Below are 25,880 nucleotides of genomic sequence, written 5' to 3'. Positions count from 1 at the left end.
CAAGCATTACATTCTTGCCAATAAAGTAGACTAGTTACTGTAACATCACTTCATCTTTTTGCAAACACACTTCCTTTAAGGCTTATTCACATTCATCTGATCTCTTCAATTCTAGAGAAGAGTACAGCTAGTATAAGCAGAGCCATCACCCCTCCTCTCACAAACAGCAATCCTTGATATGCCATGCGCTGAGCACAGAAAACAGACTATTTTTTTCTTGTTTTCATTATTCACTCTTCTGCTTAGCTGCTGACAAAGCGAATCCATTGCTTTTGTTTTTAGCAATCTGTGGTATTATGGGAGCAGCTTCCTACCAAGAACAGTATCTCAAGTTCATCACTTTGTCACCTGTACCATAAACGTAGGAGTTTATTTCCAGTTCCTACCAATTACCTGTCAGCAAAGATTTTCTCTTATTGCTACTTCAGCCTGCAACATAAAGGGGCCAAACTTTGAATTTTATAAGGCAATCTTAGTCCTCTTCCCACCCAAAGAAGTTTTAAACTCTGTATGTTATTTGAGAACCTTGAGTACATAAAGAATTAACAGAACTGATGCCTCTCTACCTGTTGCACAAGGATATCTCCGATTCTGCTGATTACAAAATTACGCTCATTCCCCTCCTCACACGATTCCTGCCGTCTCTCCCTCAACCTGCAAAAGAACTGCCTATGGATCTCCAGTAGCTCATCTAAGCAGGGGAATATTCTGTCCACTGTGCTATGGTCCAGCTGTAGTTCTTCTTTCATTCCCTTCCTGAATATTTCAGACATAATGTAGAGGGTGTGAATGTGATGCACTTCTGTTTGCATCAGCTCTGCAGTATAAAAGAAAATAGCATATTAATCATTTTAAACATTATACAGTCATTATCACTTTTTCTGTATTAGCCTAAAACCTATTAGATTATATCAGTCAGAAGTCTCAATTTATCTAACTATCTATCTCGTAACTGTCCTGCACTGAGTGTACTGGGGTAGCCACTGCTTAAACTGGAGATGGGATGAGTTCCAGGGCAGGGTAGAAGTGTCTTAGGTAGTCGGCATGTTCCAACTCTTCCTCAACTCTAGGAAACATTGTAATTTGTGGCAAAAAATGTTTTGCTCTCATTCTACCAGATATAAACTCATTCTACCAGATATAAAATAGGCCTGGTTCGCTCTATTTTTTACAATAAGTTGTTTTACATGAAGCTTTGATATACTGACCAAAAATGACATCCTGCCTCTTCGCAACATCCTTTTCTTGCTTGTTACAGAACATTGGATCCACAACGAGACTCCATGATTCAGCCTCAAATTCCTGTGCATCTGAACTGATGTCAGTCCACTGAGACGAATCCACCTCAACTGTGGTAAAATGTACATCTCATAAATAACAGCCAGAAAAACATTAAGGGACATTTCTTTGACCGTCTATTGATTAAGTAAGGGGGACACATCATACGGATGAACTTCAAACAACTTCTGCAAATGCTGACAGTGCTATTACAGAGGAAAATCTTGCCAGATGTCAACAGCATTACCAAAGTGTTGAAATGCTAATGTGACAGCGAGGGAAGAGAACAAACAAAAAAAATCTTAGATTAAGTCCTTTTATCCTTCTTTGCTTGGAGAAATGATGTAGGTTAATGGTTTGCAGTGTGCACTGCTAATGGAAATGACCTGATGAGTGCAGAAATAAAGTATATTGCTTCTAAAAGGATGCCAAATATCTTTTCCCTACGATTTTCCAGTGGCAATACCATGCAAAAATATTCTAAAAGTTTTTGAAGAGTTACTTTAATTGTACTTTTACTGTACCAAAAAAGTTATATTTTAAGACTGTCGTATCTGATTGTATCACTTTAATGAAGGCCCAGTTGTAACCACTAAAAAAGATGTTTTACTTCTACTAGATGAAGTAGTTTCCTACATCAACTTACAAATTTTGCACTTTGCAATACAGGTTAAAAAAGGCAACACTTGTGCAATACTTCTCACCTTCCATCACAAAAGAATCCATTGAAGAATATGTCCCTAATGCCTGTAACATCTCTTCAGATCTTGACTTGGTCCTCCATGTGCTAGCCTCGGAGTCCTGCTCAGGAAATGGCATAGATCTTCTATGGCACAAAGGAAAGTAAAAAAAAGACATTTATTTAATTATTGCATTTTCCTAGAAATACTCAATAATGTATTTAGCATTTGGTAGCTGTCCTCTACCTTTCAAAACTGGCACCAGGGACACTTTTGGACAAGGAATGGGACTGCTGCAAGGCTTCCCTCCTCCCAGCAGACAGTCCAATAGGTACAGAGGAAGAAGGGTGCACTGACAAAATCCCAGGCTGTGAGATGTCTCCAAATGACAAATCTGTGAAGCAAAGCATAAAGCAACATTTCGACAACGTACAGTATGTCATCAATAGCTTTACACTGTAAAATGTTAATCAATTTTCATATACACCTATGCCTGATAACACAACTGTCCCTCCCCAACAGTAAAATCCATGATGCTTTACCACAGAATATAAACACAAGATCCTCCAGAAAGTGGAATAGCTCTGATGTGGATATGGAAGAAAACAATCCTCAACTATAAATACTCTCACATCACAATCTGAACCCAGGGACGTCTCAGTACATATACATATGGTGAATATCACACTCAAAAGCACAAGACAGAAAAAAACGTCTACATTTGATTTCCAGTCTCACTGAAAACAAAATTTAGTAAAATTCACCCTCCTTTAAGTAGGCGAGAAGATAACTGAATTTCTTCGTGAAATCCTGCTTATCTGTATCAGATATGAGAAGCACAACTATTTTTCCTGATGATATTGAAAACGAAATACAACAACAATGAAGGAATGTTTGTGCTGTCATTCCCCTTACTTCATAAAAGAGACTTAACTTATTCACACCATATTCACACACACTCTCTAATCTACTAAATACTTACTTCCTGTGCCAACTTGAGGTTTGTTTTTGCTATGGTACCTCTCCTGGGATTTCTGAAAAAGAATGACTTTATGAAACTACAATGAAATCACCTCTGACAACACACTCAACAGTCAAGTTAGTAATTCACTTCCATGCACTATCACATAAAAGAGCCTCATGAAAAAGATCCTAAACTATGGTCCTAATTTCAACCAGTGTCAAATAAACCTAAGACAAAGTACAACATTATTCGTACTGCAACACAAAATTGAATCTGTCTATTCTAAACAAAGTCACTGAGCTACTGCTTTCCGAATTTCTATATCAGTACTGCCACAAAGACTCCAAGAAAAGGAAATAATCTTCAGGGCCTTATATTCAAACATTCTTGAAGGATTTGTGGCAACACACTGCCTGATGAAGCTTCAGAATCAGAGGCAGAACCGATTCCCCTTCCAAGCTGTACTTTCCAAAACCTGTAGCGAAAGCTTGCCACAGTTAGACATGTATTTTCTCTGAGATGGGTCAGTAAATATTTTCTGTAACTCATTCTCATTGAGATGAGTCAGAAAGTGGCCCTTGTCTCCTCTTGAGAAATAGCTTACCAGTTCCAGTACTTAAAATGCCAATTCAGCTGTCTTAGTGTCTCAGCCAGATATTTGTGCTAGGCTATAACATGACTAAAAGAAATATAACTAAAATAAATATAACCAAAATTAAAAAAAATGTAGGGTTTTTTTGAGGGGCCCAAAACTGAAAACAGTACTCGAGATGCAGCATCACCAGTGCTGAGTACAGAGGAATGAGCACTTCTCTGCTCCTGACAGCTATATTATTTCTTATACAAGCCAGGATGCCATTGGCCTTCTTGGCCACCTGGGCACACTGCTAGCTCATGGTTAGCTGAGTGTCAACCAACACCCCCAGGTCCACTCAGTCTTCCAGCCACTCTGCCCCAAGCCTGTAGGATTATCTGGGGTTGTTGTGGCCAAAGTGCACTTCGATGGCCTGGCACTTGCTCCTGTTGAACATCATACCATTGGCCTCAGCCCAAAAATGTAGACTACCCATATCCCTCTGCAAGGCCTTCCTACTTCCAGGCAGACTGACACTTTCTCCCAACTTGGTATCACGTGCAAACTTCCTAGAGGATGAGTACATCCTTCAGGATGTACTCAACGCCACCACCCAGGTCATTAATAAAGATACTGAACAAGATAGACCCCAGTATTAGACCCTGGGGAACACCACTTATGACTAGTCACCACTTCGATTTAACTCCATTTACTACCACTCTCTGGATCGGACTCACAAGCCAGTTCTTTACCCAGCAAAGATTGTACCTGTCCAAGGCACAGGCTGACAGCTTCTCCAGGAGAATACTGTGGGAGACAGTGTCAAAGGCTCTGCTGAAGCTTGCATTAACAGCTTCTTTCTCACCCACCAGATGGATTAATCATAGAAGGAGATCTGGTTGGTCAAGCAGGACCTGCCTTTTATGCTGGCTGGGCCTGATCTCTCAGCTGTCCCACACATGCCATGCAATCTCACTCAAGATGATCTTTTCCATAACCTTCCCTGGCACCAAAGTCAGGCTGACAGACCTACAGCACCCCTGATCCTCCTTACAACCCTTCTTGTAGTTGAGAATCAAACTGGCAAGCTTCCAATCTCTGGAACCAGGAATACTGATACATGACGGAAAGCAACTTGGCAATCATCCCCACTAGCTTCCTCAGCTGAGCCTTTAAGTACCCTCAAGGCACACCATTACTCATCTTGTCCTTGTAATTTTTCAAAAATACAAGTAACTCTTCATACTCATTCCTTACCCTCTTCCAGAAATTCTTGTTCAAGCACACTGCTTGATGATGCTCACACAAAATTTTTCCATACCCTTGTAATGCCTTGCATATAGACACTTGGTCTGGGGAAATTTCCTATACATTTTTTTCCCTTCACCATTTTTTCTAGAACCCACAGAAAGCAAATCTAATAAGAATAGCGTGGTAGAGGAAGTTACCTTAGTGCACACAGGGACACAGTCCTTACAGTTCTTATGCACAATCACACTGCAATCTGAAAGAGAAGTAGATTTCAAAGCTTGATGCAGAACACGGGTCTCAGACTGCAGATGATGTTAACTCCGCAGTTTCACTACGCTTCCTCCTTCAGGCCCCTTTACTAAAATAGCCTGGATGTTGCTCCAAGCTACTGCCCCTGGCTGGGAAGGAGCCTGTTGTTCTGGGCTAGAAGATGCCCACTGTCCCTTCTGAAGCTGCCACCTGCTTTACCTCCTCACCCTCCCCTGCCCAACTCAGCCCATTACATAAAATAGGTACTTCCAAATCCAGGCAAGGCTTGTTTTAAAACAGAATGCTGAACCAGGATCTCCAAGCACGTTTCAGAGCACTGCAAATTCATACATGAAAACCATTAACTACTTACAAGAGCACTGCAATGATTCTTTTCCTAGGAGGGCCTTTTCACAGGCCATACATGGCATAACTCCAGAGAAGGTTCCATTTATAAAATTATGCCTGTTCAGCTTCTCTTTGTCTTTGGTATCTTTACTTTTTGTCTTCATCCCCAATAGCACAAGCAGGAAAAAAGGGGGAGGGGAACAGGAAAAAGAGGGGGAGTATTAGGAAAGAAAATAAAGTGATTCAACCTTAAAAACACAACAGTGTTCTCTTTTTAAGAGCAAAACATTTTGAAACATTTATTTCCTGTACTGAAAGACCTAAAACAGTATACTATATTATTATATCTATCATTAATGGCATTGCTTACACTGACAGTTAGGCCAGCAAACTTTAGCAAGGAAGACTGGCAGTTATAAGCCTGCAAAAACAAAAGAGCCAGAAAACAAAATTTATGAAGTCTTACCGACTGGCCACACACAACCAAACAAGTGTCAATGTTTGCATCTCCTTGTGAAATCCATGCAAACTCATGCATATGCAATAAAAGCTATAAAATCAACTATTAATTAACAACATTAATGAATTTAATAATTTTTGCCTATTTTTACAGCACTTCTGTTGGTGTGAGTACATATTCCTCTGAGCATCTTTGGCATCATTATTTAGGAGACCACACAGACACACTCTTATGCATGGCTGCTGGACTGGACACGCATATGCACAGCCAGCTCTGCCATGTTCAAAGGGATCACTGCAGCACCAGTTTGCCATCTTCACATCCACATATTTCATAATATCCTGGGACACAGGAGAATGCAACAGGCCAAATCCACCTCTAAAGCTGCTGATGCCATTCGTTAATCTACATTTCAGGTACCTCAAAATTAACCCACAAATGTTTTAATCTACATTTCACAGTAGATGTGTCTGGCTGTGAAGGCCTTGTATCTTTAATGTTAACTCTTTAATGTTAAGCAATACTTATTCATTCAAGAAGCCTTGTTAACATCAAATTAAGAAAATGTAACTGATTAAGTGCCAACGTAGATGTTACAGAGCTGAGCACTTGCAGGAGCAATTGGAAGAACAAGACCATAACTTTTATTTAATAGGTAAAATTATTTGTTAAAAAGCAATTCAGATATTTCTACTTCAAGAAGGCGTCAAATCAGATTATTCATAATATGAAAAAATGGCAAACGGTAACATTTGATGTAATTTGGCTAAAGCTACTGTTTAAAAGAAAAGCTGTTCTTCTAGTATGAATGCCCTTTCAGGACATTCTGCATGTATTTTAAAATTAAAAGATAAAGATTGAAGTTCTCCTTATTTTGTGCTTTTGTAATAAACAATGATCTATCTTTATGGAAAAATTTAGATTCTCATCTACAAATCACACAATCATAGCATCATAAGTAATAAATAGTACATACATAAATCTCAAATTACCTTGTACTTATTCCGTGTGCTAGTCATTCTATTCATCAGAAAGCTGAAAGTTCGACTCACTTTGTATTTTTCAGACTCTGTTTTTGAAGGTACGATATACTTATCCCATTCTTCTTCCTGAATCCTAGAACACAGACCAGCAAAAACAACTCATCCCAATGGAAAAAAAGCAAAATCTGGATGGTGGTTGCCTAACACTTACAACTACAGTGTTCAATTCTGTTTTTTTTTATTTTCATTGTTAAGAAGATTATAAATGCTTTTTATAAAAATAAATACTACTGAAGTACAGGAGGGGCTCTGGGCAAACTGACTAGGGAGGCAACGCTTCCCATGGCAGGAGGGTTAAAAGCAGATGGTCTCTAAGGTCCCTTCCAACCCAAGCCATTCCATGACTGCACGTTAGACCACGTAGTGCACAGACTGTGCGATGTGTTACTTGTCATGCCTATCAGTAAACACTTCCTTGCTTTCCTTGAAGTAATTTGGCTGCCTCCTCAGATTGTTCCCACTGAGCAAATTCTGTGGCACTGTGGGACATGCACATCACAGTGAGCTCAGAAACAAGGAGCCAGGGGCTGAGCTCTGTGCAGAACGTAGGCCTGTGCGTGCAGATGGCCTGGCAGGTACCTGCTTCACTCATCAGGTGTGCACCTATATAGAGTGTTACTGGAGCTGGGACACACATGTACAACAAGCCCCTACCTTTTCTCTCGGGAGTGCTCGGGCAAGCTGTACGCTCGTTCTGCAAGACACAAGCAGTTAACCAACACTCATGTGAGGAAGTCATCATGCTCAGGGGAAACACTCAACCTTCATCAGATCATAAGCTTGTCATTAACCAATTGCAACATCACTTGAAAATTAGGGAAGCAAAAAAATAAATACGTTAGAGGCAGCTTTTCCTACACCATGGCCTACTGAGCCATGGTTAGCAGACAGAACTTGTCAGAACTGAAATGGACACCTGCAAATGCCAGTTTCTACAAACAGTCTGTTCTTAAGAACTAGAAAATTTATTTTGTTTTACTTGACAAATCAGACTTGAACCAATTGTACTGCCATTTGTTTTTTAACTAATCTGTCATAATATATCTTAATTATATTCTTCTAACATTCACAAATGCAGCTTTATCTAGAACCATTTTTTAAAATCCCCTTTTATACAGAAGAATATTACTAGCCTATGTTCTGCAAAAACTGGGTGATATATTACAAGTTTACATCCTGGAAAGACTGACGAGATCTCATGAAGACACTTTTCAACAAAATGTCTAAAAAGCCATAAGTAGGTAATAGATGGAGATAGATCAGTATTCTGGGTTGCTTTGAAAAATTAGAGCCCCCTCTACTATTTCCATTCTGGAAGTCATTTACTTTTGCAGAGACTGCTTGGAAGTATTACAAAGGTACTGCCAAATCTAACTTGAAGCGTTAGACTGCGCCATGTTTAAAGTTAGACACAAACGTGAACGCACTGCACAAAGTCAGTTTGTCTTCAGGCAGACATACACTTCATGTTAGTTAGAGCTGGAACACTTATCAAAGAAGCCATGAGACCAGAACAGCATTTCACTAAGCTGCCAAACAAAACCTGTGCAACAGGATGCTTTCTGAAAACACAAAGGCCACATGCCTGAGGGAGATGAAGACAGACTCATGCATAACAGCGCCACAGGGTTGTCATCTTGGTACTTACTACAGGGGTGGAGCAGGGACACTGACTTAGAGAGTGAGAGAGCCTGAAGGAGGGACCGGCCACTGTTCATGGGAACACCATCTACAGAGCAGGGACAAATCCTTTACTGTTACAGCCTGCTGATATCTTAAATAAAAGCAAGTAGTTGCTCTCAAGCTCAGTGTATTGAAAAGTTTCCATCAAAAACAGACGGTTTCCCATGGCTTCCCACTTTTTCCTTGTACTCATTTTGAGAAAGATCAGTCTTCTGCCACTGTGCTTTGGTGTTTACCTCACTACAGTGCAGGGTTTTTCTGTGCTTTCCCAGCTGAGCCCTAAGCAAGACGCCCCCAGCACTGGCAGCTGGGCAGAGGGATGGGGCAGGTTTCTAGAAAGCAGATGCCTGAAGGAATCCAGACACAGCTCTGCTACAGCCTGCAGAGGTCAGGGAGAGTTTTAGGCATTTGTGTCCCTCACTGCCAGCAGCTGGTGGTGCAGCACATGCCTGTTGTGCTGCACAGAGGACTGTTTCAAAAGCACGGCAAGGAGGTTTACACAATACAGGGGAATGCCCAGCACAGATTGACTTAGGGGGAAAAGAGTAAAGAATGAAAGGGACACGAACTCAAGCCTGAATCAGGTTGGAGCAGGTAACGATGTCAGAATGAAATTTAATGGTCTATGACACCAAGAGTCCCTTTGGGAAGGAGGTCAAAAGAACTTGGTTTTAAGTCCAAGCACACATGTTGCAGAGTTTTGCTTATCAGTCATCTCATATTTCCATGACATATTCTCCTTGTTTACTTCTCTGCTTTTACAGAGACTTCTCACTAACCAGCTGGATACAAACGATTGCAAACACATAGGTGAAGTGGCAAAATACAATGCAGCTACATGCTGCAGTAGATAATCCTCCTCACAAGACAATCTGAAGTTCTGAAGTTTTACTATGTATCTTAAAATACAACATGTTAGAAACAATACAGGAGAAATTACAGTAAAAGAAATTCGTTTTCTACAACATAGGAAGTGAAGTGATCGGAAGTGGACTGAGTCCACAGCACGTCCACCACTTTTAGACATTCTTCAGGGTCTAAGCGAAGCTGGGACTACCCATTCCCCCAAGGAATTTCTGCCCGTCCTTAGCATCCTTGCAGTTTCCACAGGGCACACAGCAGGTAAGGGTAAGGCTCTTTGGAAAAGAAGATTATTACTCCCGTCTGCATTACTTTTTATGACTAAGCACTCTCATTGTCACAAATCTTACGTCCTCCCAAGGATTAGCTTCTATGGGTGGTGTGATGAAGCAGGACATGGCAGAAGAGCAATGGAATATGGTAGGGGTACCTAAGGGCAACTAACCCACTCTTCCACAGGCACCGGTGGATGGTTGGACTGGATGATCTTGAAGGTCTTTTCCAACCTTGGTGATTCTTGTGATTCTGTGATTCTACTATTCTGTGACTCTGTGATCTGCACTTTCACAGACTTTGGGCATGCAACTACCAGAAGGAGGGTAGGCCTCAGTAAAGAGGTCAGCACTGGGTTGAAGCACATAAACATGAGATGGGGCTGCACGTATTCAAACACAGAGTAGAGCTGGCACTGACCTTCACCTGAATCACCAACTGTGAAGTCCTGAGGAATGCGAGGTCTTCCCAATGAATCTTTGGGGGAGGAACAGGAATACGAGCGTGACCGAATTCCAGAGGGTGAGCACTCCTGCAAGAAATTGCAGCAGGTAAGAACCTGTATTGATTTGAAATTCTTCACCAGTAGAACCAAAATAAACACAAATAGAAGTGGCAGAATTTCTGGAAGAGACAGCTGATTTCATACATAACTTGCTTTTAGTAAAGCTTTAAATTTAAGTACAATTACCGAGTACTTCACTTGAATTCTTACACAGCCTGTCATAATTTTGTCATGAAAAATTTTAGCATATTTCATGAAATAATTTTTGCTTTTAGGTCAGACTAAGAAAAAGCTTACATTTTCCTCCAATTTCATGGCAAGAAGCATTCAGCTAGTTTTGTGCACCATTATATCTGATGACAAAATTATGTCCTCTTACTATGGAGGTCATTAATTCTTTGTGCTTTAATACTACAAGAACATTTCAAACAGGCTAACACCTTATCAGGGCAATTAGTGATAAGAAAACAGTTATCTTCTCTCTCTCTCTTCCTGCTGCTTTTTTTTGGACTGTACTTGAAAATACATTCTGATTCCTAATTATGTCAGTGATATAGCTTGAAAGGAACTCGCCATGATTTTTCAATACATCATTTAAATTTCAAGAGGCTACTCCTAAACTGCTTACTGCCTTTGAAAGTAGCCCTAACAAAATCAACTGTTTGAGCAGGACTTTTTTCTTCCTTAATGTAATTATTTGCTGAAGTTCAGATAAAACTAAACTTTGGTAAGATGCTTGTCTAATAAAATATAAAAAATCCCTCTGAATATAAAATAACTGTGCATGCACGTCTGAAGTTCCCAGAAATGGCATCAGGGTCTAAAGAAAACAAAGCAGCCAGAATATTTTGGAAATTATAATCAGAAGGAGAGATTTGCACTGTTCATTGCACAAAACTCAGCTGATTCTCCTGGCGTCTGGCAACTGCTTTAAAACAAGCAGCAGCAGATCGGTTTTATCCTGTTGCCTTTCACATTACTGCAGCTGGTTAAATATTTTCTAACTGTTTTTATTAGAAAATGCTGATTCACTAAACCTGATCTATTTCCTCTGAAACACTTCCAATAAATGATGTTTTTTTCCAAAGCTGAAGCAACTCTCCGGTGGTCCATTCCATGGGCTGCTGTCAAGCCTGCCAACAACCAGGAACACCCCCACCCATGCTGCTCCCTAAACAGACTAGCACCTGTGACTTTCACCTGGGAAATGATTTTTCCCTTTAAGATGCAGATACTTCCTCATATATTTTCAGTGACTGACATAACAGCAAGACAACCCAAACCAAAACAACACTGAATACCTTGGGCTGTGGACTGACAGATAAGCGTAGTGATTCTGTCCGGCTGATGCTCATCTCACAAGGGTCTAATCCATCTCTGCTACAAGCCTTCACCTCCGGATGTTCAAGAAGAGGGTAGGGTATATTGGATCTGTCCGAAACACTTTCACTTCTGCTGTTTACTTCAAGGTCATCAAGACTTGAACTGAAGCAGACAACACAGTATTTAATTAATATATGCTCTAGGAATCAGTCTCAGTGCAACATGCAATACCTCCGTATGCCCTGCTAATAAGTGACAACCCAAGCTACCACCACAGTGTCAAGTCATGCTCTGAGTGCCCTCTCACGTTTCCAGTCACCTGGTCATGAATCACAGCTTTTCATCCATCAGGATTCCCAGGTCCTTCTCTGCAAGGCTGCTCTCAAGGACTGCTCCTTCCAGTCTGTATAATGCCTTGGATTCCTCCGGCCCAAGTGCAAAACCTGGCACTTTGTTATGTTGAACCTCATTAGGTTCACCTGGGCCCATCTTTCAAGCCTGCCTTTCAGTCCCTCTGAATGGCATCCTTTCCTTCCATTATGTCAAGCGCACCACTCAGCTTGGTGTCATCAGCAAACTTGCTGAGGGTGCACTCAATTCCATCATCAATGTCATTGATAAAGATGTTAAAGAGCACTGGTCCCAAGACAGACTTCTGGGGGACATGGTACTCCATCACCCTGCACAGGACTCACCTGTCCTGACCCTGTAGATCTGCAGTGCAGATGTTTACATTGCTGACCCCCTGTAGGACCCCATCACAGTCAGCCACCTCTGGGATAATGTTCAGACCCATGGCAGGCATCACTCTTAAAGGCGAGTGTTTTGTTTCACACAAGTACCCACCTCTCTACATACACAACACAGAGAACTCAGACAACTAATTCATATTTAATAGAAAGATAAGTACACACACGTGGCTTTTCTCATTATATGTGCATGCATGTGTGTTTATTTAAAATATATGATGTGGCAATTAACAGGAGTCTTCTACAGCTGTGAACAGATGGAGGATGGAAGAGGAAGTTAAAATGTATGAAGGAGAATATGAAATAGTTTATGAGGTTAATTTCAAGACCTATACTTTTAAAAACATAAAAACACATAGATATATACAGGTGATGAGACATTGAAACAGACTGCCCAGAGAAGCTGGGGATGCTCCATCCCTGCATGTGTTCAAGGCCAGGCAAATGGGACTTCGATCAACCTGAGCTAGTGGGCAATGTCTCTGTCCATGGCAGCTGAAAAAGATTATCTTTAAGGTTCCTTCTAACACCAACCATTCTGTGATTTTATAAATGGGCTGAAAAAATCCCTAGCATCAGGGATCAACACATCAGATATCTAGAGATTTACTGAGTGGCAGAGGTTCTGGTAGAGAACAGGACCATAACGCTTTCCAGCGGCATCAGACTGTGACAAATCCTATGAGTCTCAGTGAATGTGTACGTGAGTTCATGGTCTGTACGAACTAAATGACTGGTTGACTCCCTGCAATAACATTCCAGCCTTGCAACATAAAACTTTAAATAATGTGCAGTATTTGTAAATAGCCAGAGTTTCTACCAGGAATATTAGCACAATTCCTTCCCACACCACTACAATTCACTTTGTTAAAGACAAATCTACTAATACAATTTCTGACATAAAAAGATGTTTGAAAGATCTGCTAGCCTGCCACATTACCTCAGACACCTCGAGGAAGTAGACACTGAAAATAGATACTAATATTCTCATTTTATGTGTAATACTTGATCACTTACAGTTGATTTATAAAGGTAAATCAAATCTCTCTGAAAATTCAAATAAGCTCATACAGCTTATATAGACCTTAAAAAGTTGAAAATATTTTAAAAGTACAGAATAAAAAGTGTTTATTTCAGAGAGGCAGAAGAAGGTCATTTATGGTATTCTACGCATTACCATCATAGCTAGTTAAAAGAAAAGAGCTGGTGGGAAAGAAGCACTTTTAGCCTAATATGTGTTGTGTTATCTGTGGAAAAACATTCCTCCTGGTAGGACTTTACAGTTACTTAAGGAAAGCAAAGTTTTGATATAGGAAATGCTTTTGATTACTTTAATCAACAATGATGAACAGACATTACTGCTTCCTTTACAAGTGCTTTTATGTAAATGTAGTGCTCTAATTCCAGTTAGCCCAAACGCTCCTGGACAATAGGAGACAGTTCCCAATTTCTTCTGTGCAAGAAGAAACGGATTTCAGGTCTCTTCTATTCAGAAGAAGCCATAAAGCTTGTTTACTGTTGTTGTCATTTTCTTTCCCCCCTTTCTTTTTCTTTTCCCTAGGGAATTAACTACTTGTTAACAACAAAAATAACAATTTCTCCTTCAAGATCCTCTCTGCCTTCCTAAAGACATTTAGTTCCTACCATAATCTAAAGCCATCTAAGGCAGTGCCCTCAGAAATCTGCCTCAGAGTTTTATATAGTTTAGTTTTTAAACGCAGAAGAGCATAAAAAAAGTCTGAGCCTGCTGGAGACAGGAGCTGTACTGTGTATTCTATCTTCTGAGAAAAAAAAAAAAGTATATGCAATCAGTGCTAAGAAAGAAAATATATCCACAGAATTAGACAGATTTTGAAACATTTCCTTAACGGTGAATATAAGTGCAGAAAAGTGGGGGTGAAATTGCAATTTCTGGCAAAAACGGCACAATGGAAGTTCTTACAGTAAAGAGCTGATTTTTGTTTTTTGAAGAATACATGCATAGAAAAAAAAAGATTAAAAAAGAAAGTATACATTTGCATTAAAATTAATTTACTTAAGCGTTCCCTTTTTTAAAAAAAAAGAACTGTAGCTACCATACAAAAACAGATCATTAAGTCAAATATCTGTGGTTGAAAACAGTAATTTTACTTTGATAAAAGTATTTATTATCTCAGATTCTGCTTCACCCTTTGAAACAAAAGGTTATCAGAAATAACTCTAACTCTGGCTGTAATATCAGGTCAGTTCCATACCTTTTCTTTTTCATAACAGCATGAAGTTGGCTCTGCTCCTTAATAAACTCATTTGTCTTGAATGGAAGGTAAGAATCTGCTTCATGCAGATCAGAAGGCGAAACAGTAGGTCTTAAGCCTGCATTTCCTTCATTTTTCACTGACATCCGATTTCCTTCATTTGGATCACATCTACACTGGTCATTCTCCTCAAGGGAATGAGATGAAGAGCTCTTTGCTACTGCAGCTGAGCTGGTGGGATTCAGACACATTTCACTGCTAATGCTATCTCCATGAATGTAGTTCATTTTTAAATCTTCAGCCTGCAGAGAAAAAGCAAATGCTGGTAAAACACAGTAACAAGATGCATCATCAAAGAGCAAGGAACATATTATTTGAACATTACTCATGATTATATGATTTGTCTTTTTATCTATTACTTTTCACAGCATGTGAACTGAAAACAAGTTATATGGCTTAAGAATTATTAGACCTTGCATTACCTTTTCCTTAATAGCAGCAGTAACAAATTAATATTTGCAAGTCTAATTGAATTCTCTCTCATATCTGTGACTTGGTTAAATATATCAAACCAAATTTATAGTTTGTATTTAAAAAAAAATCTTCAGGTCAAGCAAAAAATATTTATAACACATTAGTATGGGGAAGATTGTGTGATTTAATTGGAAAACTCAGCCTACACATTACGGCTTTTTTTTTTTTTTTTTCCCAGCACTGGCCCTCCAAGCTTTGTGATAAATGTTACAACCTGGAGCAGAGGCTGTCCATGGAACGAAGGGAAAGTAATCTTTCTTTTTTGTCATTAGCAGTTGCAAGCATGAAGCATCCTTCTGCTTGCACAAAAACTAAGGAATGCACTTAGGAATCATGTTTACTCAGGTACAAGGATTGGGATTTAAACTCTGGTTAGAAATTACTAACTTTTTATTAAATATAGGTTGAAATCTCCTATCAACTCTATGGAATCAGCGTCAGTCTTTTAGACACTACTACTGTCTAGTCAGATGCTGAATAATAATGATTTGTCACTCAGCCAGTGAAAATGACCTTCAAAAAGCACCTGGATACGCAAGCAAAAAGAAAGGAGTGAAGGAAGCCCTGGATTTTCAGACTGCTGCCTTCCTCTTCTCCAGCTCCACTTGAGACGTGTTTTCATCCTGATCATAACTATGTTTCTCATCATAAAATACAGAAAGAACTGCTGACATTTTTACAGCAGTCCATATTTCTACTCAGGTATTTCTGTGGTGCTGCACAAATGAGATGTGTGAAAGTAAATTTCTTCTCCTGGGGTTCATGCAGCTGCTCCTCCCTTCAAAGTTATTCCCTTTGGGCACTGTTCCCACTTCACAGCAGAGGGATTCCCTATGGCAGCTGGAGACAAGAGCAGCAGCTCTAGATGAGCAGCACTCAAAGGGAATATCACTCCAAACAGCAATTTAATGAGGTTGAATATGGCTATGCATTGAGCTAACAGAGGGCAATAAACCAAGCTGAAAGTCTCAAAGCAATACAGTCAGATAATACTTGCACTTCTGCTGCTCTCTCCTTACGGCAGGATATTGCTAAAACTAGGGGTCGTGCATATGCATGAACAGACCTTGCTGTCTGCTCACTGCTAGGTCATTATTTTGTGAAACTCTCAGTAATGCTAAGTGTATTTTGAATATGCAGTCCTCCAGCTGAAACTTCTGTCTCAGCTGTAACAAAGACCTGGACCTTCAGTGTATGCAGTACTTCTGTTTCAGGAGATAAAGCTTTCTTCTAATATTTCAACCTTATCATTTCTTATTCCTACATTCAAGATTTTAACCAGAGAGAGTCCACAGAACATAACAAACAAATACATCAGTTCAACCATCATGAAAGCCACAGCTGCATGCCATCAAAATGTTGCAGCTTTTTAACTGTACACAATGACTAAGGTTGGACTAGTTCCTCTTCCCCAAGTTATGATACTTAAATGTGATCACAGAGATGGATTTCAGGTGCAATATGATGATCTACAACACAAATTGGTCTGGACACAATCTCCAGTGCTGCTGATGAATGAGAAGCACAAACCCTCAGTCAGGAGCACCAGAGGCACAATGTTCCTTATCAACCAAAGGACGCTGACTTCACCTTTTCACCTTTACCTTTAATTCCAAACATAAACTTACTTGGTCTACTAGCATGCAGTTTGCATAGACTTCATCACTTCCATTCAGCATAGTAGAAAGCCTAGCTGCAGCAAAGAAAGTAGGTGGAGTTTTCAGCTTCTTAAAAACATCAAGGGTAGAATGTCTCTGTGCTGAAAAAAAGAAAACGTGGAAAAAGGTAATTATTTCTCAAACCATTTTCTTCTTTTATTTATATATTGTCATAAAAAATGTAAAAGTTTAACTATTAATCACAAAATCTTAAAATTTGAGAAATATCTTCATCGTTTGTTGTGGTTTAACCTGACAGGCAGATCAGCACCACTCAGTCATTTACTCACACCCCATCACCTCACTGGGATAGGAAGGAAAATCAATAAGGAGGAAAAAAAAAATATCAAAGGATGAGATAACAGACAGTTTAGTAGGATAAAAAAGGAACATAATAATACTAATGGAATGTACATAACAAGTAATGCACAACACAATTGCTCAGCATCTGATGAATGAAGCACAGCCAGTCTCTAAACAGAAGCTGCCCCCCCAAGCAGTTTTATTGTTGAGTGTGATGCCACATGGTCAGCATGATCCCTGTGGTCAGTTTGGGTCAGAAGTCCAGGTTCCAACACCTCGCATCTCCTTGTGCTTGTTGGCAGAGCACTGTGAGAAGCTGAAAAGGGAATCCTTGATTCCCTGCAATCACTGTTCAGCCTCAACTAAAATATCACTTTGTGATCAACATGTTCTCATTCCATATTCAAAACACAGCACCACATAAACTACTAGGAAGAAATATAATCCAGCCAAGAAAATGACAGGCCTCTCAAAAATGTGCAGTTTCTTAATTGCTTAACATTTGGTAAATGTTCCTAGAATCCAATAGTTGGAAAAAAAAATCATAAAAGTTACCATAGAATGATTAAATGATCAATTAAAAATAAGTGTTCCTGTAACTTGGCAAGTAAAACCTTCTATTTTCCGACTAAGCTAGAACTTTGTACAGGTCTGTGGCTGCAGAATTTTAACTACAGTAAACAGAACAAGATTTATGGGTTGGAATGAGACTGGCTAACATACTAATTATCTAATTTCTGATATGATGAACAGAACACCGGTAATCTGCAGTCAAGTAATGACTTTCCTAAGGCATTCTGCTTACTGGAAGCAGTAAAATAAAATACTACTCCTAAATCAGTAATGTACATAATGATTTCTAAAACAAAAAGCAAAAAAAAAAAAAAAAAAGCAATAAAATTGTAAGAAGAATAAAAATAAAATGGTATCAATAATGCCTTTGCAGAATGACAGCCACCAACCAAGATTTGATCTCTGAACATGATGCTGAAATGTTAAGACATCACTTTTAACAGCAGCAGGGGTTTGGAGTTCCCTTCAATCACCTGCAATTCTGTGATTTTGTGATTAACAGACATTCAGGATTTAGTTTTCAGTAGTGTGCTCCTGACTGCAGATATTACAGAAAGCTGCATGAGCTGACTCTGTTTCATGGCTCTGAGCAGCAGCAAACCTAACTAAGTGCCACAGACACCATCAGTCTGTCCTGTGGGCATGTTTCTCTTCACACTGCTTCTGATTATGAAGAGCATACGCTAATCTAGCACTTGAACTGGTAGCAAAGGCCTCCTAACATTTTCTGATTCTAGAAGGAGCAAAGCTTCACAAAGGGAAATCAATACAAGTCTAATTTTGTGAAAACACACCGCTAAAAAATAGTTTAAGTTTTAATAATTTAACTTTTTTTATGTTAAGATGCTGTAAGTCAAGTATTTCCCTTGGAAGTGAACTGAGATTAGCATAAGAATAATGCGATAAAAAATAATTGTCATACTCTGTGCAATAACCAAAAATCAAAACTCAAAAAACTTAATTCCAGTTTGACTGCTATTGAAAATTATGCAGCAATTCCTTCTTAGTCTGCATCAAGTACAATTTATTTTCTGCAAAGGTGGAAAGTAGAAGATTAGAAACTACATTTGCCAAGACCTGGTATATTTATCCCTTAAAAAAAAAAAAAAGCTCAGACTGCTGCCAAAACCGCAATTCTGTACCATAGCTTTTCTTTAATTTTAAGATCCTATCTCATAAAGCCCAAGAACAGTAAGCTCCATATTTATAGAAAACCAGAAATTCCCATTTAAAAATGGCCTACTATGAATTATTTGGTTTCTAGTATTGGCAAGCCTTATGGGATCTGATACCATTAAAAACATCCTTATACTTCTCATTTCTCCTCTTCCCTCCTTCAGGACTTCAAACATGATTTTAGTGACTGATATTTTGAGATGTGCTAGAGTTACAAACCATTTCCTTATGTCTGCCAAGATCTCAAAGCATTATATAATGCTTATATAATGTTTATAAACAGTATAAACTATTGTTTTCTACAGCAGTTAAAATCAAATGGAAATGTGATTTAGCAAAGCAGGCAGCGCGTTCTTGTGACGAGCAAAGTTTTCTGAGTGCAGGTCTTAAACTATCAACCACTAAAGAAAAGCATGCCAGGCTCTACATCCAACCTGAGCACCCACTGCTTTCCGGACAATGCTGCCTCAGTACCAGCCTGCTGGGCACAGCTAGCAAAGGCCGCAGTCAGCTTGGTGCTCAGCTGAAGAAGTGTCCCCTGAATCAGCCCAGGACTAAAAAGCCACAGTGCAAACCCCAGGCAGCTCCTCTGGGGACAGCCTCCTGCTCCATGCACAGTCCTTGCTTCCAGGGTCTCTGCAGCCAGCTAATGGACCATGCTGTGACTTACACATCTTGGGCCAGAAGCAACAAAAACCCCCTACCATGTTGTACTAGTGCTTATATAGCAGTTTTTAACACCGAATTTTGCACAACTTCCTATACTAGATTAACAACCTGAGTAAGATTTTCTGCAGGAAGCTTGCTGCAAATACCATGATATATTAACCAGAATACGCTATCTTCAGTACTTCCAGTCAATACTCTTTATGGATTATTGCTGTAGTATGACCTATACTTTTTGGGTGATGCACCAGTCAGTCTGCTGTTAAAGGTGAGATCTGCAAACAATCACTTTTGGGTTTGAAAAGTGAAATCACAGGGTTTGAAGTGAAAAGACAAAAGACAGAGGGCTACTTTGGGCTCCGTGACACAGTATGATCCCCTTGCACCTCCTTACGTGCACCTTCCTTGATTTCAAATATGCACGAAGAGCCAACTACATCACAGTAATTTTGTAACAGGAAAGGTATTTCAAAACTCTGTTGAATGCAGGGGACAGCATTATTAATTACACATTGACTCTGCTAGTAACTTATTTCTACTGGAAAGACCAGCTTCGTTTATAAATAAATGAAATTGTAGCAAAAGCCCACATCACACGCTGAATGCCTGCAACGCTGCTAACCAACTCCAGCCTACCTAAAGAGCAGGCATGAGTCACCAGTAATCTCTCAGAGACCACTATCTATCTTCCACCAATTTAAATGGCAGCAGGTAGTAGTACCCCATTGCACTAGGTGCCATTATCAATACCCAGCAAGGTTATGAGTAAATCTGTTTTCAAAGGCAATGTCTCAGAAGCCTCCCCTACCCATTCAGTATGGTTACTCTCATTGCAGATGTAAACTCCAGTAAAGTGAATGGACAGGCAGATAAGACTTTGGCATCTCTTTGAACAGTGAATGTGTCCCAAAGAGTTCTAGCTCTGAATGGCAATGCACTTCAAGGAGTTTGGTAATGGACTTCAGAGTGATTGGTGAGGAAAACATATGACACAAAAGCATTCACTCCGCCGTTGGCTACTGAAGAACCCAACAAGCACAGTGCCCTTCAAGTACTGGAAGGCTGCAATGAGATTTCCCCAGAGATTTCCTCTGAGCTAAACAAGCCCAACTCTCTCAGCCTTTTTTCATCAAAGAGGTGTTCCAACCCTCTGGCCATCTTTGTGGCCCTCCTCTGGACCTGCTCCAGAGGACCCACATGCTTCCTGTACCAGCAACCCAGGCCTGGACACAGTACTCCAGGGGCCTCACAAGAGCTGAGTAGAGGGAGCCAATCAATTCCCTCTCCCTGCTGGCCATTCCTTTTTAATGCAGCCCAGGATACTGTTGGGTTTCTGGGCTGCAAGAGTACACTGCTGGCTCACGTCCAGCTTTTTTGTCCATCAGGACCCTCAGGTCCTTCTCAGCAGGGCTCCTCTCAATGAGCTCTTCTCCCAGTCTGTACACATACCTGGGATTGCCTTGACCCAAGTACAAAATCTTGTACTTGGCTTGTTGTGAACCTCATTATATTTTCATGATGCCACTTTTTAAGCCTGTCCTGGTCCCTCTAGATGGCATCTCTTCCTTCCACTGTGTCTACTGCACCACTTAGCATGGTGTCATCAGCAAACTTGCTGAGAGTACACTCAATCGCACTGTCTATGTCACTGCTAAAGATGCTGAAGAGCACTGATCCCAAGGTGGACCCCTGGGGAATGCCATTTGTGATCCACCTCCACCTGGACTTAGAGCCAGTGACAACAACTACCTGGCTCATAACCCATGCAATCAATACTTAATTCACCTAATAGCCCAGCCTTCAAACCCGTATCTCTCCAATATAGATAACGATGTGGTGTGGAACCATGTTAATGGCACTGCATAAGTCCAGATAGACAACATCAGCTGCCTTTCCTTTGCCTACCCTCCATCCATCCCTCCACCATAGAAAGCCAAAGTTATTCAGCTGTCATCAGTTATTCAGCTGTACATTTTACCAGGCAAAAAAGTCATAAAAATTCATTAATTTTAGAAAACACATGATCACCACAGCAATAATTTAAAACAGGCTTTGAATTGGCATGCAAGGATGTATAGCCTTAAATGAACTGTTCTGGAAAACCACATGAACATAATACTGATTTTTCCCACAAAAATCCAAACTCAGATTTTCAGAGAGAGCACACAGCAAAGAAGAAGTGAGGTACAGCAGTGTGACCAAGGTGAGAGCCAGGAAAGAAATTATGAATTCCCTCCTCTAGATACTGTGAATAGTTTTCAGACAGCTCATCGCATTTACCCCCAGCAATCCTAACACAGGTTAATGTGTAACTGGAAATAACAGTGCTATGGAGTCAGAAAATAAAAGCAGACAACGCATGGGTCACACATGACTATGGAAATGCTCCTCTCATTCCAGAGGTAGTCATATGAATTTGGGAAAGAAAGTCCACAAATTCCTAGCTAGGCACTGATAGAAACAATAAGTACGTCTGCAGATGTGATTTGATTATTTTCAACAAAGAATTCTCATTCCTAGCTTGGGAATCTTAGCATGCATTCAGATAGTACAACTATTCCTAAGAGTAAAATAAAGCAAGTATGTAATAGCATTACACAGTGGGTAAAGCAAGGTAAGACTTTGAGGTGCCAATGTCACAGAGTTGTCACAATGAATATTTGTATGCCTCAATCTCTGGTGTGGAAACTCAGGCATTGTGTTTCCTATACAATTCATGGAGACACTCAGGGAGCTGTATGCTAGAAATTATATCCAAGATGTTCAAGATGTGCTTCTAATGTAGCCACTAAGAAACACAGAGGATAAAGGCACATATTAATCATTACCTCTGATCTTTGTCACTTAAACCTGGACTGGGAAAAAGCATCCCCATCCAACATAGGATACACAGCTTCAACCTCCCTCCCCGAAGCTGATAGTAAATGACTGAGTAAATAGGCAAAAATAAGTTGGTGTCTCATTTTATGTAACGCAGCAATGCATAAAGTACTTTTTCAAAATACAAGATGTTTACTTTCAGTTCGCATTTCAGCCTGAGAGAACTCAGCACATTATCTCCCAAATCTCAGAACAGTGGAATGGATTCATAAGGAACAGGCACTTTCTGCACCTCTGAGGTTGTTAAAGCCTGTCATTATGTTCTGCAAGTCATTATGTTCTGAGAAATAAAGGCTTACAGATACATCTGAGGGGAGGGGAGAAGAGATCCCTTTCACGACCATTTCAAATTAAGTAACAAATAATTGTAAGGGTATTTCAGCACGGAAGAAAGCTTAGATCTCAATCACTAAAGAGAAAGCCATGTTCATATTCTCTGCTGAGCTCAAGTAACCTTTAATCATGGCCTACACACACAGTCTGAGCAGGAGGGAGAGAGCCTGCAATGTGGGAGGCAGATACCCAAGCTGGGCAACCAGCACCAGGAGTTCAAGGCAGGGGCTGCACCACACAGCTGCCCCAAAAACCAGAAGGTATCCAAGCAAGGACAAAACCTGAAGTTGGGGTGAGAAACTAAAAACTGGAAAGCACAACTTTCTTCTTAGGACTTTCCCACTGGAGGTCTGCACAAATTTCCCATTTCTCAGGAGGAGCAACTCCAGACCATTCTGGGGGTTTAGGGGGTGAAGGTGAAACACCCAATACATGTATATAAGGAAGTCCTCAAGACTTGGAGTGGGGAGGAAGAATCTCACACTACCTCCAGCCAGCTCTATGTCTTGTTCGCTGAAATCTGAACTCCTTTCTACTCAAAGGAGACACAGCTCCATGCCCCACACAGCCATATGAAAACATGCCACACTCTGGGAAGGAAACTACCAACACATCCTTCCTAAGGCAAAGTGGGGACAGATCACAAGCCTGCCATCCCCTTGCAGAGGTGCTTCAGGTCCCACTCCATGGGCACTTGGGATTTCAACTCTCTAAGCACAAACTGGAATTTATCACTGACACACACTCCTGCACCCAGAGCATCTTCTCATTTCAGCAATCCCACACGGATACCCATCTGGGCACACAAAAGACATGTGTTGGTGCGCTACTAATAGGGGTGGGAACCAAGATATAACATAGAACATGTGAACAGAAGATGTGTATGCCACGCTATATAACAGGTATGTACACAAAAATAGTAACACTAAGGTAAAATAAGGTGCTAAGGTAAAATAAAGAACAATCATAACCATGGGTGCACAGCCACAACATTTACAGATAAAACAAGTCCTCATGCAAGACACAAAGACTGCACAACACGCAACCCTTTGCACCTTTATAAATTGTGTACAAATCCATGCACACCATAGAAATTCCTCTGCACTCGGGAAATAAAACTGACTTCCCTATGAAGAAAAAGTCTGTAAATGCTGTACATTTTGTACATGTTTTTTGCTCTAAAAGATAAGGTCAAAGTCTGAGCCTGTGTAAACAACACCGTTCTCTTGGCTCACTGACTTTAACGACACTGATGGATTTTGCTTCTCTTATTTGTTCTTTTCCCTTTCTGAAGTTATTTTCCTTTCCTTCTCTGAAATACACACAAAAAAGCAATTTTATTGAAGGAATTATAAATTAACATTTTACTCCGTTCCTTCACTTCTAAACACAGGAAAAAATATCTGTCTTCATTAACACTTTCAGTGCTAATTCTTCCTTACATAAATTTGTTGCCCAGAGCCTTTCAACCTCCTTAAAACTGCCTGTATCGTATTGGCAACACTTAGAATGCTTAACTCATAGAAGCTTTTCTACCAAGGACAATAACTAATTGCACCAGGATTTTTGTAAAAAGGGTGACTGACCCTGAAATCTTTTTCTTTTACAGAAAGCAAGACTTTCATCTTCACCCTGATCAGATTTCTGTATATAATTAAAAAGGTTTCCTGTTAGCTGTTGAGACATATTTGAGTTACAAAATTCCCTTAAATGAAAACAACTGTAACTAGCAGAGCTATCTGCAGCTGCTACAACACCCTTCTGCAAACTGGAAGCATCAAACTGTTTAGTGAAAACAACATATATAGTCCAAAGAAACTTTGAGAGAGTATAGAAATAAAAACAATTTTAATGAACTGTACAGAATTCGGAGGAAACACTTCTTATCTAACAAATTCCAGTATCATTATTTACAAAAGTGTAACAGCGAGGTAGACTTCTGATAAGAAGAAAATCTACCTCTTTATAGCTGTTGATAGCCACCTGCACAAAACCAAAGGCTGAAAAACAGGCGGAGTTTGAAAGCAAAAGTTATTTAAAAGAAGACAGTTTTTTCTACCTTGTTTAGATGCCCTTCTTCGAATCCGCATCTTAGGTAGGGAAGGCCAAGAGTAATTAAAAGGTGAATCAGAGTCTGAGTCCATTATTTTTGCTCAATAAGCAGCAAGCAGATTCTCAAAGTTGCACTCTGCTGTTCTCAATAGCAAGTCTAAGAGTGATGTAAAATAAAGGAACAGACAAAGAAGGATCAAATTGCCCTCTAAACACAGGGGAGGGAGAAGCTGTAAATGTTTGCTCTCTTCAGGCGTCCAGGCATGTGGACAGATCAGGCTGCAAATATTAAGGCAGAAGCAAGGAGGCTAAAGTATGAGAGCTTTTTGAGTAGAGCTGTTGCATCCTGGTCCAGAGCTATTTGAGAGGTCATTGTGTGCCAATGAATCATTAACTCACCTTTCCATTTTGATGTAAATGAAAACAATAAGAGCTGAGTAAGGAATGAGAAAATATGTCTCAAAAGTAAACAAACCAGTGCAAGCTTTTTCAAAGCTTTGTTTCCATGTTAAAACGGGGATTTTCAAAAACTCTCAAACTGAAGATAGGCAAAATGCTGGAAGCCAAAGATTAACAGAAAGCTAAGAACTCTAATCTACGTGCTGGACCCCACATTACTGCAAGCAATGCCTCCCCTCACAGTGTTTATGACTTTGGCAGACCTTGGGATGCTGCAGCTGGAAAGCAGCAATAACCCACTCAAAAGCCTGTTGCTCCCATCTTTCTAGCTCAAATGAGTGTAAAGCTAAGTGCTATATAGAAAGATTACAGTGTCATTAGGGGAGTTCTCTTTCCAATAATATTTAGTCTGAATAGTATTTTCTGCTTTACACAATCACTGTGTTAGACTGTGAATCATAAGGATTTTGTAAAGCTGGCACCCTTACAGTGCTGGTCTCACCTCATAGCAATGCACAATACAGCTAGTGACTGATTTACAACAAATCCTCCATTCTTACAACTCTCCCTGAACAACTTGTAGGCAATTAGTATTCAGTAGGAACTCATTATCCCTTCCCCCAACATCTTTGCACTACACAAACTACATTTTTTAAATAGGCTCAAATGCACTATACAAGACCTAAAGCAAAAATAACATATCCAGTCTTTCTTAACCAGCTCCACTAAACATTTCCTTTAGTTACTGCACAATGCATGCGCTTTTGTGCTCCACATAAAAGAGGAGAGGGAATGTGGATCAACTTAAATATCAGTTTTTGGAAGATTATG

General features: G+C 40.0%; 1 protein-coding gene across 4 annotated transcripts in view; it reads right to left on the bottom strand.

The window, feature by feature from the left end:
• The window catches only part of ARHGEF28 (Rho guanine nucleotide exchange factor 28), a 126,037-nt gene that overhangs the window by 38,690 nt on the left and 61,467 nt on the right, over nt 1–25,880 (bottom strand). For 3 of the 4 annotated variants that reach the window (XM_042875316.1, XM_042875317.1, XM_042875319.1), the window contains 14 exons: nt 16,638–16,768; nt 14,476–14,777; nt 11,471–11,654; nt 10,085–10,196; nt 8,496–8,576; nt 7,502–7,541; nt 6,797–6,920; nt 5,370–5,502; nt 4,945–5,000; nt 2,941–2,992; nt 2,205–2,352; nt 1,983–2,104; nt 1,209–1,349; nt 567–817 (listed from right to left, as the gene is read on the bottom strand). In XM_042875316.1, the coding sequence (XP_042731250.1) occupies nt 567–817; nt 1,209–1,349; nt 1,983–2,104; nt 2,205–2,352; nt 2,941–2,992; nt 4,945–5,000; nt 5,370–5,502; nt 6,797–6,920; nt 7,502–7,541; nt 8,496–8,576; nt 10,085–10,196; nt 11,471–11,654; nt 14,476–14,777; nt 16,638–16,768 (1,877 nt within the window). The remainder of the gene's footprint in view (nt 1–566; nt 818–1,208; nt 1,350–1,982; nt 2,105–2,204; nt 2,353–2,940; nt 2,993–4,944; nt 5,001–5,369; nt 5,503–6,796; nt 6,921–7,501; nt 7,542–8,495; nt 8,577–10,084; nt 10,197–11,470; nt 11,655–14,475; nt 14,778–16,637; nt 16,769–25,880) is intronic. The other variant, XM_042875318.1, reaches the window with a different exon arrangement.

Source organism: Lagopus leucura, unplaced genomic scaffold, assembly GCF_019238085.1.
Source record: "Lagopus leucura isolate 7727_CA_CO unplaced genomic scaffold, USGS_WTPT01 Super-Scaffold_100014, whole genome shotgun sequence".
Lineage (NCBI taxonomy): Eukaryota > Metazoa > Chordata > Aves > Galliformes > Phasianidae > Lagopus > Lagopus leucura.
The sequence above is the reverse complement of the archived record's forward strand: the minus strand, read 5'-3'. Positions and strand labels throughout refer to the sequence as shown.